The sequence below is a fragment of the Hypanus sabinus genome, chromosome 4, assembly GCF_030144855.1.
Source record: "Hypanus sabinus isolate sHypSab1 chromosome 4, sHypSab1.hap1, whole genome shotgun sequence".
NCBI classification, from domain to species: domain Eukaryota; kingdom Metazoa; phylum Chordata; class Chondrichthyes; order Myliobatiformes; family Dasyatidae; genus Hypanus; species Hypanus sabinus.
In genome coordinates this window covers 153,822,894-153,838,369 of record NC_082709.1, presented here as the reverse complement: position 1 = coordinate 153,838,369, position 15,476 = coordinate 153,822,894, and the positions used below count along the sequence as shown (strand labels likewise).

Here is a 15,476-nt window from a genome sequence, read left to right as displayed (position 1 = left end):
CTTTATACTTAAAATAACAAAATGTTGGTTTCATATCTACCATAGTAAAACTTGCCAAATTTAAATAAGAATCAATAAGATGTTGTAGAAGTTTTCATTTTTATGAATTTGATTCTCAGCTCTTTTTTCTGATCAATAAACCAAATATATGCAGATCGAGAGTGAACTTGATTCCCTAAAATCAAATACTTAAGCTTCCTTTATTTAGGAAACTGGTTCATCAAATGTGCATAAATAGATAAATCATAAGTTAATATATAGGTAGAACAGGGACTAGCTACTTGTATCATGATCTTTGACAAAAGCCAGAATTTAAACTATTTTAAATTGTCAGGTGGCAACTATAAACAATTTTTCAGTAGGTTGCAATCAAGATGTGACAACTGCATTTCTTGAATTTAAACTTTCAAAGAAAATTTGATTTAGGTGATTACACATAATTTTGCATGATGCTTCCTGGTTTAGAATCGTTAAATGACTAAAATGCTGGTCTGCTGTACATTGGATATATATTTGTGCTTTAAGTGTTAATTTATTTCCCACCCCTTTAATTTAAAAATATCTATACAAACTAAGTCCTATTTTTCTAATTTATTATGAAACCAGCTACACAGCGATAAATATTCTTGATAATTAAGATTTGCTCAGTTGTATTAGAAATACACATTTAACAATATTGCTGTGTCTGCATTAAGGTACTCAAGTTTTAAAATTTCTTTTTCAAAACCATTTCTTGTCTGTAGTACTCATTGCAGGTAAAGTGGTTCTCAACAACTGCGGTTTAAAAAAAAAATTCCATTTCAGCTAGTTTTTTTGTATTGTAATGTGGTCATTTTATCTAATCATTTTGTAATCATTTTTGTAATGGAGTCTTGGTTCATTAAAAATCTGACTTAAAATACCTTTGGGAAAACCTAGTTATTTTCTATTTACCTTTGTACAGTTTATTCTTTTGAAGTAGATAACGGTTGAGTACATGAACATTTTGGTGGTTAATCAGTTATATTTTCACTGTATATTATTGTAAAACAATTGACCAATATCTAATCCCAATTATTAAACTAAATGGTTGATTGGATACTGCATGTATCATGTAGATGATTTGTGATAATTATCATGGTGTCTAATTATCACTTCATAATGAATACTCAAGCACATGCACAGTGTCTTGATATTGATGTATTTCTCAAAGAACAGGTAAGCAAACGTGACTGTTTTAAGTAGAAATCTTCAGAAGATGTGAATGTGGTTAAGATGCAAATTCTACATTGAAACTTGGCTGTAAAGTCTGCTGAATTATAGGTATGATTCCAGTGTTCTGAAAAACTGCATGGTTCTCTAAAAGTTTGGCACTGCAAGTAGTTAAATGCAATTGGTTGTAAGCAATATTTTGTATATTTAGATCATGCTACTATTAAGTAAAGATTAGCTTTATTAGTTACATGCACGTTGAAACATACAGTGAAATATTCTTGGAACATAGGGTGCCTTCTCCAAACAGCTAACTTGTATCTAGTTCATCTAGTAGAATATTATTTTGTTCGCCATCAAACATGATTGAATATTGGTGAATACTTCTGTACTTTGCGGTGATTTGTTGAATTATTAGCATGAATTTAATATTGCAGTTGCAAAATGCTAACAATTTTACCTTTTTTTGACACAAAAAGGTTAATGCTAATATCTCATTGTATGAAGATAATTCATTTTGAGCAGTAGCCCACTCTATTTCCAGTACCTCTTTATTAGGGTACCCCTGAAAAGGCCAGATGGCAAAGTGAACTTAACTTTAATTGTACCAGGCAGCTGAGCTGCCTCAAACAGTCTAAAAATATTAACATTAAATTGTTCTTGAATTTTTATATGATTATGTCAATTAATTGCAAAAACTAGTTTGTTGCTTATAGAGGTTCTCTAAGTGCACTTTAAAAGAATGTAAACATTCAGGTCTGTCTATTTTTAATACAGAAATGTTGACAGGTGTTACACAAAACAGCTTAAATACATACAAATATGTAAAACTAAACAATGCTTAACAATATTTTCAAAGAAAATTATGTATCTCCAAATTGGTCAGGACTGCATTCTGGAGTGCTTGTTTGGTTTGTAATGAATGGACTGGTTTTTTAAAAATAGTGTGTTTTAACTTTATTTAGGAATCTGCTTATAACTTCTCTTTGGTCCAAATATGCTAATATTATGATGATCATGGTCTGATTACTTCAGCAATGATTGTTGACACAGGGAACCTGATTTACAAAAGTAAATGCCTTTTACTGGCATTAAGGTAAGTGGTAACAGCTATCGTTATCATTTACTTTTTAATTGCTAAAGTACAAACCATTTAAAAACAAAATTTGATTTGGTGTAATTTTATCCTTGATGATCATTATATTTATAGAATATGACAATATACAAAGAAACCAAAAGGACCAGGTCTCTGAAACATCTTGCTGCATTCTTCTAGAAGTAGTTATTTCTTGTCAATGTTGAATTAATTTAATTTCCACCATCATTTCAAGCAATGCACTCCAGATCATAGCAACTTGTTTAAATGTGGAAGCACAAGCAAACAAGCCATTCTGTTTTCTTTTAATCCTATGTATATATACTGTACTTGTATTGAATGCATAGATAACAACTGTACAAAATTCACTCATAGATCCAGGATTAGTAGAAAATACTGACATGATAAAAAGGCACATAAATAATCTAACTTTTAAAAGTACTTAGATTATAAATTAATGCCTTTCTAATCACCCTTTGTTATTTTAAATAAATACATTTATCAAGAGTGATTGTTAGTTTATTTGCCTAATTCACACACAAAAAATGTTATATAAAAGTGGGAATTAAAATAGACTTTTAATCTTGGTGGAAATTTAATGATCAGCATTGAAGTAACTTCTGCCCAGCACCAAATAATGGTGATCTATTATATACTCTTGGGATTTAAATGTGTAAATCAATCAATAGTTTCACCCCCCAAATTCTATTTCTTACAATAGAATGTTAACTAAAATTGATTTCTGCTTGGTAAAACTTTTAATGTGCAGCAGTTTGCTTAAAAAAAAAACATTTTGTAGTATTCCTGAAACTCATGCTATTCTACAGAGATAAATGATACCCCTTATTCATTAGAAAAATGTTTATTTTTAAAAAATGCCTCTTTGCAATATTATTTACATAATTCCTTATCCACATAATTGCCTTTTAAAACTCATTTTTAAAAAAATGCCCTAATTCAATTTCTATGCACACTATTTCCATTTGAAGCTACTTACTAAATGCCTTATTGCCCACTTAGATGTAATATATTCTTAATCTACAGCTTTCATGTTGATTTAATAAAAAAATATTTTTAAACATTAAGTAACCTACATTTCTCTAATCAACTGTAGATTATATCAAATTGGTGGTATTCTTTAAAGGCTAGTAAACAAGTTGGCACCATTTCAGTAGAACAGTTTCACATATTTCAATAATGCATATTCATGTGAGTTTAAATATTTGGAAGTAAATATTGTGGGAACAATTTTCAATTTAGCATTATTGTTTATGTTGATGAAATTGAGTTAATCCTGAAAGGTTATCACTGTTGGTTGTCTTGATCTTACATTATCAGTTCCAGATTTTCAGCGACGAGGAGGTGGAGGCGCAGCTGATAATGGCTGCATTTGCAGCTGATCATATGGGTCTTGTGTTGCTGCAGTCAGTCCCTGCAAAGTAATTCCATTGAAATTATTATCTAATCATGAACATCACAAAGAAGTATTCTACTCCATTTTTTTTCTTGGAGATATACTGCAAATCCTCTGGATTAGTCTCTGGTACAATTTACCTTCTAAAACTGCAGAATAACAAATTAATTAAAGATGTTTGTATTTTAACTATTCTTCATAGAAATGGAGAGATATGAAGAGATCAAGAGTTCCCATTAACCAGTCATGTAAGAAAAATATCTAGTTTTACCAAAATTTGTGTGTGATGCATTCAGCAATTACTGTTTAGAAATAAAGCTTTAATAATATGCCTATAAAACAACTTAGGGATTTTTATGACATTAAAGAACATTTAACACTGCTTTATAAGACATCAATATATGTGATGTAAAAATTTGAAAAGATTAAATAATTTGAAAGACGGGTTGAAGATGAAGAGCACTTAGAGGGAGATAGGATGGTTTTGAAAATGGATTATGTTAAAATTGAAGCCAAGCTATATACATAGTCCTAGAAAGGTACAGCACAGAAACAGGCCCATTAGCCCATCTAGTTCGTGCTGAGCCATTTAAACTGCCTACTCCCATTTTCCTGCACTGGCACCATAGCTCTCCATACCCCTAACATCCATGTACCATCCTTTGAAGCACTGAATGTATGATAAGGTGTCGTGCAAGTGAGGGTACAATCAGCAGTGTTTTGGGTGAGCTTGGGGTTAACATCTGCAGCATGTCACTTTTCCCCATAGAAGACAACTCGCTTCTCTCCTACCTGATAAATGTCATTTCCTCCTTTGCCTCTTCGTTTCTGTTGGGTGTTAAAATATGTAAATTATTTCTAAAGTATGCATTGAACAGGCGCACATTTCAAGCACAGTAAATTTTGTCATTGTTATTCCCCACAGTATCTTGCTTAACATGAATATCTGTCAGTGTGCAACGTGGATACGCTATTGTTGAGAACCCAATTCCATCTCTTGCCCTGGAAATGACTTAACAGTTGCTTTTTGATTCCTCTGTCCTTTTTCTGCAATTTTAAGTGTTTGGGATTCATTTTAGTTTTTAAAAATGTCACAGGACAAAGAATGCAAGGAGAAACATGCCCTTTGGCCCATTTAGTCTGTGCCAAATTATTAATCTGCCTAATCCCGATGACCTGCACCTGGACCATAGCCCTCCATACCACTCCATCCATGTACCTATCCAAATTTCTCTTGAAATCAAACCCACATTCACACTTCCAGTGGCATCTCGCTCCATGCACTTATCACCTCTGAGTGGTGCCCCCCTTGTGTTCTCCTTAAACATTTCATTTTTCACCTTTAACCCATTACCTCTACTTCTAGTCGCACCAGAATCAGTGCAAACAGTGTGGTTGCATTTACCCTGTCTATACACCTTATAATTTTGTATACCTCTACCAAATATGCCCTTCATGCTGTGGGGAATAAAGTACTAACCTATTCAACCTTTCCCTATAACACAGATCCTCAAGTCCTGGCAAATTTTCTATGCACTCTTCAATTTTATTGATATCTTTCCTGTAGATAGGTAATGAGATCTGCACACAATACTCCATAGGCCTCACCAACATCTTACATAACTTCAACATAATATCCCAACTCTTGAAATCAATACTTTGATTTAAGAAGGCCATGTGCCAAAAGCCCTATCTACCTGTGACACTACTTTCAAGGAATTCTTCATCTGTATTCCCAGATTCTTCTGTTCTACTGTGATCCTCAGTGCTTTATCACTCATTGTGCAAGTCCTAACCTGGTTTGTCCTCATGAAGTACAACTTACATTTGTCTGTATTAAATTCCATCTGCCATTTATCAGCCCATTTTTCCAACTGGTCCAGATCCTGCTGCAAGCTTTGATGTCCACTATACCCAAGTCTTGGTGTCATCTACAAATTTTCTGATCTGGTTGACCACATTATCACCCAAATGACAATCAACAACAGACTCAAGCACTGATTCCTGCGGCACACCACTAGTCACAGGCCTTCAGTAAGAGAGGCAACACCTACCATTTTGGCTTCCCCTGCAAAGCCAATGGCAAATCCAATTTACTACCTCAACTTGAATGACCAGCAACTGAACCTTCTTGACCAACCTACCCTGTGGGACCTTGTCAAAGCCCTGCTAAAGTCTATACAGACAACATCCACTGCCTTGCCTTCATCACCTTTCCTGGTAACTTCCTCAAAAAAACTATAAAATTGGTTAGACATGACCTGCCTTGCACAAAGGCATGTTGGCAATCCCTAATTTATCCCTGTCTATTCAAATACTTATATATACATCTAGTCCATTAGAATACCTTCCAATAATAGCAAACCCACTGTCAATGTAAAACTCACCAGTTTATAACTTTCTAGCTTATTCTTAGAGCCTTTCTTAAACAACAGAACAACATTAGCTATCCTCCAATCTTCCAGGAACTTACCCATGACTAAGGACAGTTTAAATACTTCTGCTAGGTCCCCTACAATTTCTGCACTAGCCTCTCACAAGGTCTTGAGGGAATGCCTTGTCAGGACCAATTCTATACTCTCAAAATTTCATTTTTGAAGGCCTTCACTTGCCAAGTGCACCTCTGCCAGAAAACAAGTTGTCCACGTGCTTTCTGATACCATCAAACTTGGTCTTTCTCCAATTTAGTTAAATCTGTCCAGGGTGTATATCTCAAGCTTGACCCTTATTCAGGAATGGCTGAGATGTTTGCATTTCAGGAAGGCTATTCTCACTTAAATCTGCCATCTGTCTGAACTGCAAATGCTGAACTTGGCAACAACAGCTTTTTGCAAGAAACAATGCCAATCTGCTCAAAACGTCAACTGTACTATTCCTAGATGCTGCCTGGCCTGCTGAGTTCCTCCATCATTTTGTGTGTATTATTGGATTTCCAGCATCTGCAGATTTTCTCTGTTAGTGCCAATCAATTACTGTGCATTTGATTCCTTTTCAACAGGAATTGGAGGTTTTTGCATTGCTCTGCTTTCCTCTACTGCAGAAAGGATGTTGCTGAAGCTCTCTGTTCAAAGAGAACAAATTTCATATCTTTCATTAAAGATCTGATGTATTTAGATGGTGGGTTTGTTGCAAAATTTGCAGACGATACAAAGATAGGTGGAGGGGCAGGTCGTTTTGGGGAAATAGGCTGTTGAAGGACTCAGACAATTTGGAGAATGGGCAAAGAAGTGGCAGGTGAAAACAGTGCCGATAAGTGTATGATCGTGCACTTTGGTAGAAGAAATTTTTCAAATGGAGAGAAAATGCAACAATCTGAGGTGCAAAGGAATTTGGGAGTCCTTATGCATAGTTAATTTGCAGGCTGATACTGGTAAGGAAGGAAAATTTTGGGCCCCTTAGAAAGGATATGCTGAAATTGGAGAGGGATTCAAAGGGAGTTCACAAAAATGATTCCAGGATTAAATGGCTTGTCATATGAAGAACATTTGATGGCTCTGGGCATGTATTCACTGGAATTCAGAAGAATGAGGGTATTCTTATTAAAATCTATCGAATGGAGAACGGCCTTGATGTGGAGAGGATGTTTCGTTTCGTGGGAGTGTCTATGACTGGAGGACACGGCCTCAGAGTAGGGGGCATTCTTTTAGAACAGAGATGATGAATTTCTTTAGGAAGAGGGTGGTGAATCTGTGGAATTCATTCCCACAGGCAGCTGTGGAGGCCAAGTCTTTATGTATATTTAAGGTAGAGGTTGATTGGTCAGAGCATAAAGGGACACAGGTGGAAGGCAGGAGATTGGGGCTGAGAGGAGAAATGGCAGAGCAAACTCAATGGGCCAAATGGCCTAATTCATTCCTATATCTTATGGTCTTATAATATTTCAAATCATCAAAACATTTAACTTTCAGTTCACCTTCAGTAACTTTTTTTTGTTCTTCATAGACAAACATCAATGAAGCTTGGTCAGGTACCAAAAGGTAGCTTGTACCCCTCCTCTTCTCTCCCCCCCCCCCCCCCACTTTTATTCTACAAATCCCATTTCCAAAAAAGTTGGGATATTTTCCAAAATGCAATAAAAACAAAAATCTCATATGTTAATTCACGTGAACCTTTATTTAACTGACAAAAGTACAAAGAAAAGATTTTCAACAGTTTTACTGACCAACTTAATTGTATTTTGTAAATATACACAAATTTAGAATTTGATGGCTGCAACACACTCAACAAAAGCTGGGACAGAGTTAAAGATTGAAAAGTGCACAGAATATTCAAGTAACAGCGGTTTGGAAGACTCCACACTAAGCAGGCTAATTGGTAGCAGGTGAGGTATCATGACTGGGTATAAAAGTAGCGTCCATCAAAGGCTCAGTCTTTGCAAGCAAGGAGGTGTCGTGGCTCACCCCTTAGTGCCAAAATTCGTGAGAGTATTGTTAGTCAGTTCAAAAGGAACATTTCCAATGCAAGATTGCAGAGAATTTAGGTCTTTCAACATCTACAGTACATAATATTGTGAAAAGATTCAGAGACATCTCAATGCGTAAAGGGCAAGGTCGGAAACCACTTGAATGCGCGTGATCTTCGAGCCCTCAGGCGGCACTGCCTAAGAAACCATCATGCTACTGTGACAATTACAGCCACCTTGGGCCCGGGAGTACTTTGGAAAACCACTGTCACTTAACACAGTCCGTCGCTGCATCCAGAAATGCAACTTGAAACTATTATGCAAGGAGGAAGCCATACATCAACTCTATGCAGAAACGCCGACGAGTTCTCTGGGCCCGAGCTCATCTCAGATGGACCGAAAGACTGTGGAACCGTGTGCTGTGGTCAGATGAGTCCACATTTCAGCTAGTTTTCAGAAAAAATGGGCATAGAGTTCTCCATGCCAACGATGAAAATGACCATCCTGATTGTTAACAGCGAAAGGTGCAAAAGCCAGTATCTGTGATGGTATGGGGGTGCATCAGTGCCCAAGGCATGGGTGAGTTGCATGTATGTACCATTGACACTGCGGCGTATATTAGGATTTTAGAGAGACATGTTGCCATCAAGGCGACGTCTCTTCCTGGGACATCCATGCTTATTTCAGCAGGACAATGCCAGACCACATTCTGCACGGGCTACAACAGCATGGCTTTGTAGACACAGAGTGCATATGCTTGACTGGCCTGCTGCTAGTCCAGATCTATCTCCTATTGAAAATGGGTGGCACGTCATGAAGAGGAGAATCAGACAACGGAGACCACGGACTGTTGAGCAGCTGAAGTCTTATATCAAGCAAGAATTGACAAAATTTCCAATTGCAAATCTACTACAATTAGTATCCTCAGTTCCAAAACAATTAAAAAGTGTTATTAAAGGGAAAGGTGATGTAACACAATGCCTCTGTCCCAACTTTTGTTGAGTGTGTTGCAGTCATCAAATTCTAAATTTGTGTATATTTACAAAATACAATTAAGTTGGTCAGTAAAACTATTGAAAATCTTTGCTTTGTACCTTTGTCAGTTAAATAAAGGTTCATGTGAATTAACATGTCACAGATTTTTGTTTTTATTGCATTTTGGAAAATATCCCAACTTTTCTGGAAATGGGGTTTGTAGCTTCTGCCCCCTTCCTTTTCAGTCCTGATGAATGGTCTTGGTCAAAAATATCATCTGTTTGTTTCCCTCCTGCTGAGTTGCTCCATCATTTTGTGTTGCCCAAAATTTAATTTGGTTTCTTCATGTGCTACTTGACCTACAGGCTATTTTTCACATTTCCTGGTTTTATTATATTCCTTCCCTTTTGATAGGTATTAGTCTGCATGGTTTGTGCTAGTTGTCAAGTCTTTTTATTAGAACAAAGACGGATTCCATTCTGTCTGATTACAGAGGAAGACCAAACTGATCCAGCAATCCATTGGCCTTGAGCTGCCCCAACAAAATACTTGAATGTCAAGGTCCTTGCAACTTCTACCCTGGGCTGTTTAGTTGTACTGGTTACCCATGAGGTTTCTACTTGGGGCATCTTTTGAGAGTCATGATATTAACCATAGGATATTAATACATGTCCATGGGAAATAATCTGTATAATATTATAGTCTTGATCAGAGATGATAGACAATAGGTGCAGAAGTAGACCATTCGGCCCTTCGAGCCTGCACCGCCATTCTGAGATCATGGCTGATCATCTACTATCAATACCCGGTTCCTGCCTTGTCCCCATATCCCTTGATTCCCCTATCCATAAGATACCTATCTAGATCCTTCTTGAAAGCATCCAGAGAATTGGCCTCCACTGCCTTCTGAGGCAGTGCATTCCAGACCCCCACAACTCTCTGGGAGAAGAAGTTTTTCCTTAACTCTGTCCTAAATGACCTACCCATTATTCTCAAACCATGCCCTCTGGTACTGGACTCTCCCAGCATCTGGAACATATTTCCTGCCTCTATGTTGTCCAATCCCTTAATAATCTTATATGTTGCAATCAGATCCCCTCTCAATCTCCTTAATTCCAGCGTGTACAAGCCCAGTCTCTCTAACCTCTCTGCGTAAGACAGTCCGGACATCCCAGGAATTAACCTTGTGAATCTATGCTGCACTTCCTCTACAGCCAGGATGTCCTTCCTTAACCCTGGAGACCAAAACTGTACACAATACTGCAGGTGTGATCTCACCAGGGCCCTGTACAAATACAAAAGGATTTCCTTGCTCTTGTACTCAATTCCCTTTGTAATAAAGGCCAACCTTCATTAGCCTTCTTCACTGCCTGCTGCACTTGCTCATTCACCTTCAGTGACTGATGAACAAGGACTCCGAGATCTCTTTGTATTTCTCCCTTACCTAACTCTACACCATTCAGATAATAATCTGCCTTCCTGTTCTTACTCCCAAAGTGGATAATCTCACACTTACTCACATTAAACGTCATCTGCCAAGTATCTGCCCACTCACTCAGCCTATCCAAGTCACCCTGAATTCTCCTAACATCCTCATCACATGTCACACTGCCACCCAGCTTAGTATCATCAGCAAACTTGCTGATGTTATTCTCAATGATAGATAGTCTTGATTTATTTTGCCAGTCACTAATGTTTCCTTGGTGGACATAGTTTTCTCAGTTCATACCATATGCAATTGTTACCATTTACAATTAATCTGCTGCATAGTGACCTAAAGAAATTTCTACATACAGAATAAATGAAAATTGGAACTAATATCTGGATGTGGTGATTTGCAAGAAGTTATAATAAGCAGCTGATAAATCGAGTCATATTCACCATACCTGTTGGGTTGGTTTGAGTTCACCATATGGTTCACTTCTGTTCTTGGGATTCAGTTTCTGTAAACCAAGTAAAATTTATCTTAATTAAAATATTTCAGTTACAAATAAATTTACCTGTAAAAGCTGTTCTGTACCCAAACTTCAATTGAAATGAACAAGAAGCATAAGCTTGTTTGTTCTGCAAAATTTAGTTTTTTCTGCTTAATATTTTTCTCAAGTGCAATACTTTAAAAAAAAACAATGCATTCTGATATGCTGATGGACTAAAACCTGGAATCTCATCATATTGACAAATTATAATAGAGTTTATGAACTCTAGTTTTTTTCCACAATAGTTTTTTTAAAAATTTGTTTTGTGTTGGGGAGTGTGATTAACAAATTCTACCAGTCTCCTAGTAGCTGAAAGCCCTGTAGGGCAAAAGGAACAGACAAGCTCATCTGGTCTCCCTGACGAGGAGTTTTCTTTTTCATCCACAAGAGTATAACCATCATACAATGGACCACTTATTTCCAGTGCAGAAGACTATCTCCCCAAATCGCTGTGAATACTATCTCAATGCACAATGCACAATGCACATGATACTTGCAATATCAACAGAAAGAGCAGCATCAACAACCAACAAACCCTTTTCTTTAATTCACAAAGGCCTGTGACTTTCATTTTTATTGACAGTTAAAGTATCCAATTTGGTTGTCCTCAGAACCTCAAACAAAACTATAAGCACACTGGGCTCAAGGAAGGTCATAGTCTTCACTCAGGCATTGTTATCAATATATCTCACCACAAAACTACACAATACCTCCACAACCAGCTTCCTCCAAAGTAGAGCTGATCCACAGCACGTGTAAAAACTGTTCAACCTACTTTATGAGCAAAACCTTGATCACAATGACCTCAGTCACACAGTGCAGTATCAAAATAATGCTTGCACATGCATACAATTAGAGAGCAACTCGAAGTACACTCCTGTACTGATAGCTTTCATTCCACCCACACCCCAACCCCATATTATTAAGGGTGCAAACCTTGGAAAATATGGACCACTATTTTGATGTCAAGAATATCTTCTCACTGAGGGTGATAAAATTTATTTTTTCCCCATTGTATTAGCACACAATTTGACTGGGGGAAAAGTAATGGAAAATCATGAATGTTACTGGACTATCACATAGCATTTTTTCACGAATACCTGTATAGTTATACTGTCAGGATGAGTGAACCAACATCCCCAGATTTGAGTTTTAATTACACTCAGCTGGATCTGTCATTCACCTTCCCTACGCTAGAGTCCTGAACTAAGCACAGTGAGCTCCATCACAACAACGGATTAGCAGGAGGACAGAAATGATTCAAGGCCTTGAAAAAAAATGAAACACCTATTCTTGGCAATCCCTGGTCTAACCCAAATGAAGACAGAACCACTACCATAGTACTGAGAGCCTTGAGACTGAGTCTGGAGCATATTGAAGCCCAAGAAAAACATGGGAAGTATTGCACCTTCTCCCTTGTTACCATCATACATATGCTCCACTACAGATCTCATCTGGACTTGATCAGTCGTCTCATAACTGGAGTGGAAGGAAGTTAGCTTTTACACAGAGGAACTACCTAAGAAAATAACAATTTCCAGATTTTCCAGTCATCACTGGAAAAGACTGCAGGCAGGTTCCCCAATTTAAATGTTCTACCCACATCTAATGGGGACTTTTGTAATGTAGCAGGAAATAGATTGTACATTACAACACATAGTCGAATTCCATGTAGCTAGGCATCAAGTGTTTAATCCATCCCCAGCTGGTGGATTCTGCTGGATTCTCAGAAGAAAACAAGTTCATCAACTTTTACAGCACATGATTCACCTGGCACAAACTTGAAGTCCCCCCTCCCATCAAACAATATTAATAACAAAAGTGCTTTGCTTTTAAAGCAAAACAAAGGTCGGATGCCATACATTACTTACAGAATAGGTGTCACTAGTAGCTGCAGCATTACTTCTTTCATTCTAAAAGAGAGTAAAATGAGAATTGGTGTACAAAACCACACTGTTCTATTAATTAAAGACCTTGCACCAGCAAAATTACATCTTAAGTGATCAGAACTTTTTCCTCAGGTCAACATCTGCCTGGTTGGCCTTTTTTTTTGTAATTTATTTTTTATTAAAGTTCATCATGAAACATTTCCATAAGATGTATTTCAGATATTGTACATATATATCATATAGTCATATTTGCCACAAATCACATAATATTTATCTGAGGTATACACTCATAGAAAAGAGAGGAAAGAAAGAACAAGCGAAAGGAGAAAACTATGTACAAGTAAGGAGTGTTTTTTTTACAACATATTGATTTGCAAGGATAAAATCAGGCCTACGAGGTGTTAGGCAGTTAAACCATTTTCCCGGTATGAATCAACTTGTTTCAACTTATGATTAACAGATGCTGTTATCTTCTCCATTTTGTAAATGTCTATTGTAATTTCCATCCATGAATTTAAGGTTGGGCTCTCCTGTGATAACCATTTCCTAGCAAGAGTCTTTTTATTCATTATATATTCAATTTTCATTAATAGTTATTAAATATTTATCTCTTTTCAACCATTCTTGAGGTATATACCCAAAATATATGGTCTTATTTTCTAAGGGTATTTCACATTTAAAGATATCTTGTAGGGCATTGTGTATCCCACTCCAGTAGTCTTTGATAACGGGGTGTTCCCAGAAAATATGATAACGGTTTGCATTTTGATTTCCACAATTTCTCCAGCAAACAGGTTACTATCATAATGGGATTTCTGAGAGGGTGTAATAAAATATCTTATTATCAAGTTTTTCCATCCAAACTCCCTCCATTTCTGTGAACTGGTACACTTCCATTGATACCTCCATATTATTGTCCATTCTTCCTCAGATATAATTATCCCTCCTTCCTTCTCCCATTTTGTTTTAATGTATGAAGTTGAATGTGTTTTAAGATTTGGCAAACCCTTATACATGCTTGAAATGATTCTACTACCATTATCTGAATTATATGCTTTTCTAAGTAGTTCTATCGAACATGTTCTTGCCTTGCTTACCATCCTATTAACATATCATAACATCTGTAAATACCAATAAAAGTCTTGTTTTTCTAATGTGTTTCTCTTTAAGCATTTCAAAATTGAACAGTGTTCCTTCTTTCATTATATTGCAAAGAACTGTTATTCCTTTATCTGTCCAGTCCTTAAATCTAGCATCCAATTTATTTGGTGTAAAATCCGAGTCATATGCACACCATTTAAGAATTGCAATATCTCCCTCTAGTTTATATTTTTTTATAATAGTTTTCCATATTTTAAGAGTCAATTTCACCCGTGGGTTATCAGTAGTATTTATGTACCTTTGCAGGTTGTTATCAGCCAAATTTGCCTGCATGGGGAATGGGAAGTATCCCCTCAATGTTTTTACATTGAGTGTCATATGATGGGTTGCACCAACATATCACAGCTCTCAACTATGCTGCAAAATATTAATCTCTAAGAGAAGGTAGGCCCCATCCCCACTTTTCCTTGGCTAATTGCAAAATTTTGAGATGAACTCTAGGTCTTTTACCCTGCCAAATATATCTTGATAACATTTTGTTCAATTCATTGAATTGATTTTGATTAATCTCTATTGGTAGGGTCTGTAAGAGATATAATGTTATTATATCTTATGAATATAAAATGCAGTATATTCATTTTAATAGATTCAATCCTTGAACTGAGACTAATAAAAGGGAATTATGTTCCATCTTGTTATATCTATTTTTTATATAAAAGCTGATAATTACATTCTGATAATTTTGCCAAATCTTTTGGCATAATGATGCCCAAATATTTGAAAGACTCTCTTTGCCATGCCCAGGAATATCTACTTGCAATTTCTCTTGGTGGGCTATCTGATTGGCCTTTTCAGTTGGTTAATTCCATTTAATGGGACTTTCGTGGTCCTAAGACCTCAGATTTGCACATTAAATTTAGAACTTCTTTTCAAGTAATGCCACGGGAAATGTGAAATCCTGTGTGCTTAGTGTTGCCAATAATCATCTACAGACATAAGGGGCAGGTTGCAGTGGAGAAAGATTCAGGCAGCTTCTGTAAGTCACCACTGGCATAGAACCTCCAAATAGTTGAAACAGCATGTAGGCCTGACACAACTTCAGACATGACTGTAACTTTAGGACTGCCTGATGAAAGTAAAGTCACCGTACAGCATTGTTTGTCAGCATATAATAGATATAACTTGGTAATCTGTAGGTCCTTGATATGGCTGATATATGCACTCCTTGAGTTTAAACCTCTGTACTTAATTCCATGTCCACAGAGCTCTGCTGTTCGCAATTCCAAAGTAATTTCTTATCTCACGCTATATGAGTGATTGCTTCCTCCAAAACAAAGCTCCCCACTAATGGAAACGTACACTCAGCTCCTTTGTCATTGAGGTCCTCCAAAATCAATGATGCTTCTGTAATACTTCCAAACTCCAGAAAATA

The 15,476-nt window shown here is 36.6% G+C and overlaps 1 protein-coding gene across 1 annotated transcript in view; it reads right to left on the bottom strand.

The window, feature by feature from the left end:
- Positions 1-134: 134 nt before the first annotated feature.
- cd247 (CD247 molecule) overlaps positions 135-15,476 on the bottom strand; it is a 107,502-nt gene continuing 92,160 nt past the window's right edge. Inside the window, exons 5-8 of the mRNA XM_059968477.1 lie at positions 12,926-12,967; positions 10,965-11,021; positions 4,494-4,529; positions 135-3,719 (exon numbers count right to left, since the gene is read on the bottom strand). Of these exons, the coding sequence (XP_059824460.1) occupies positions 3,636-3,719; positions 4,494-4,529; positions 10,965-11,021; positions 12,926-12,967 (219 nt within the window). The 3' untranslated portion in view covers positions 135-3,635. The remainder of the gene's footprint in view (positions 3,720-4,493; positions 4,530-10,964; positions 11,022-12,925; positions 12,968-15,476) is intronic.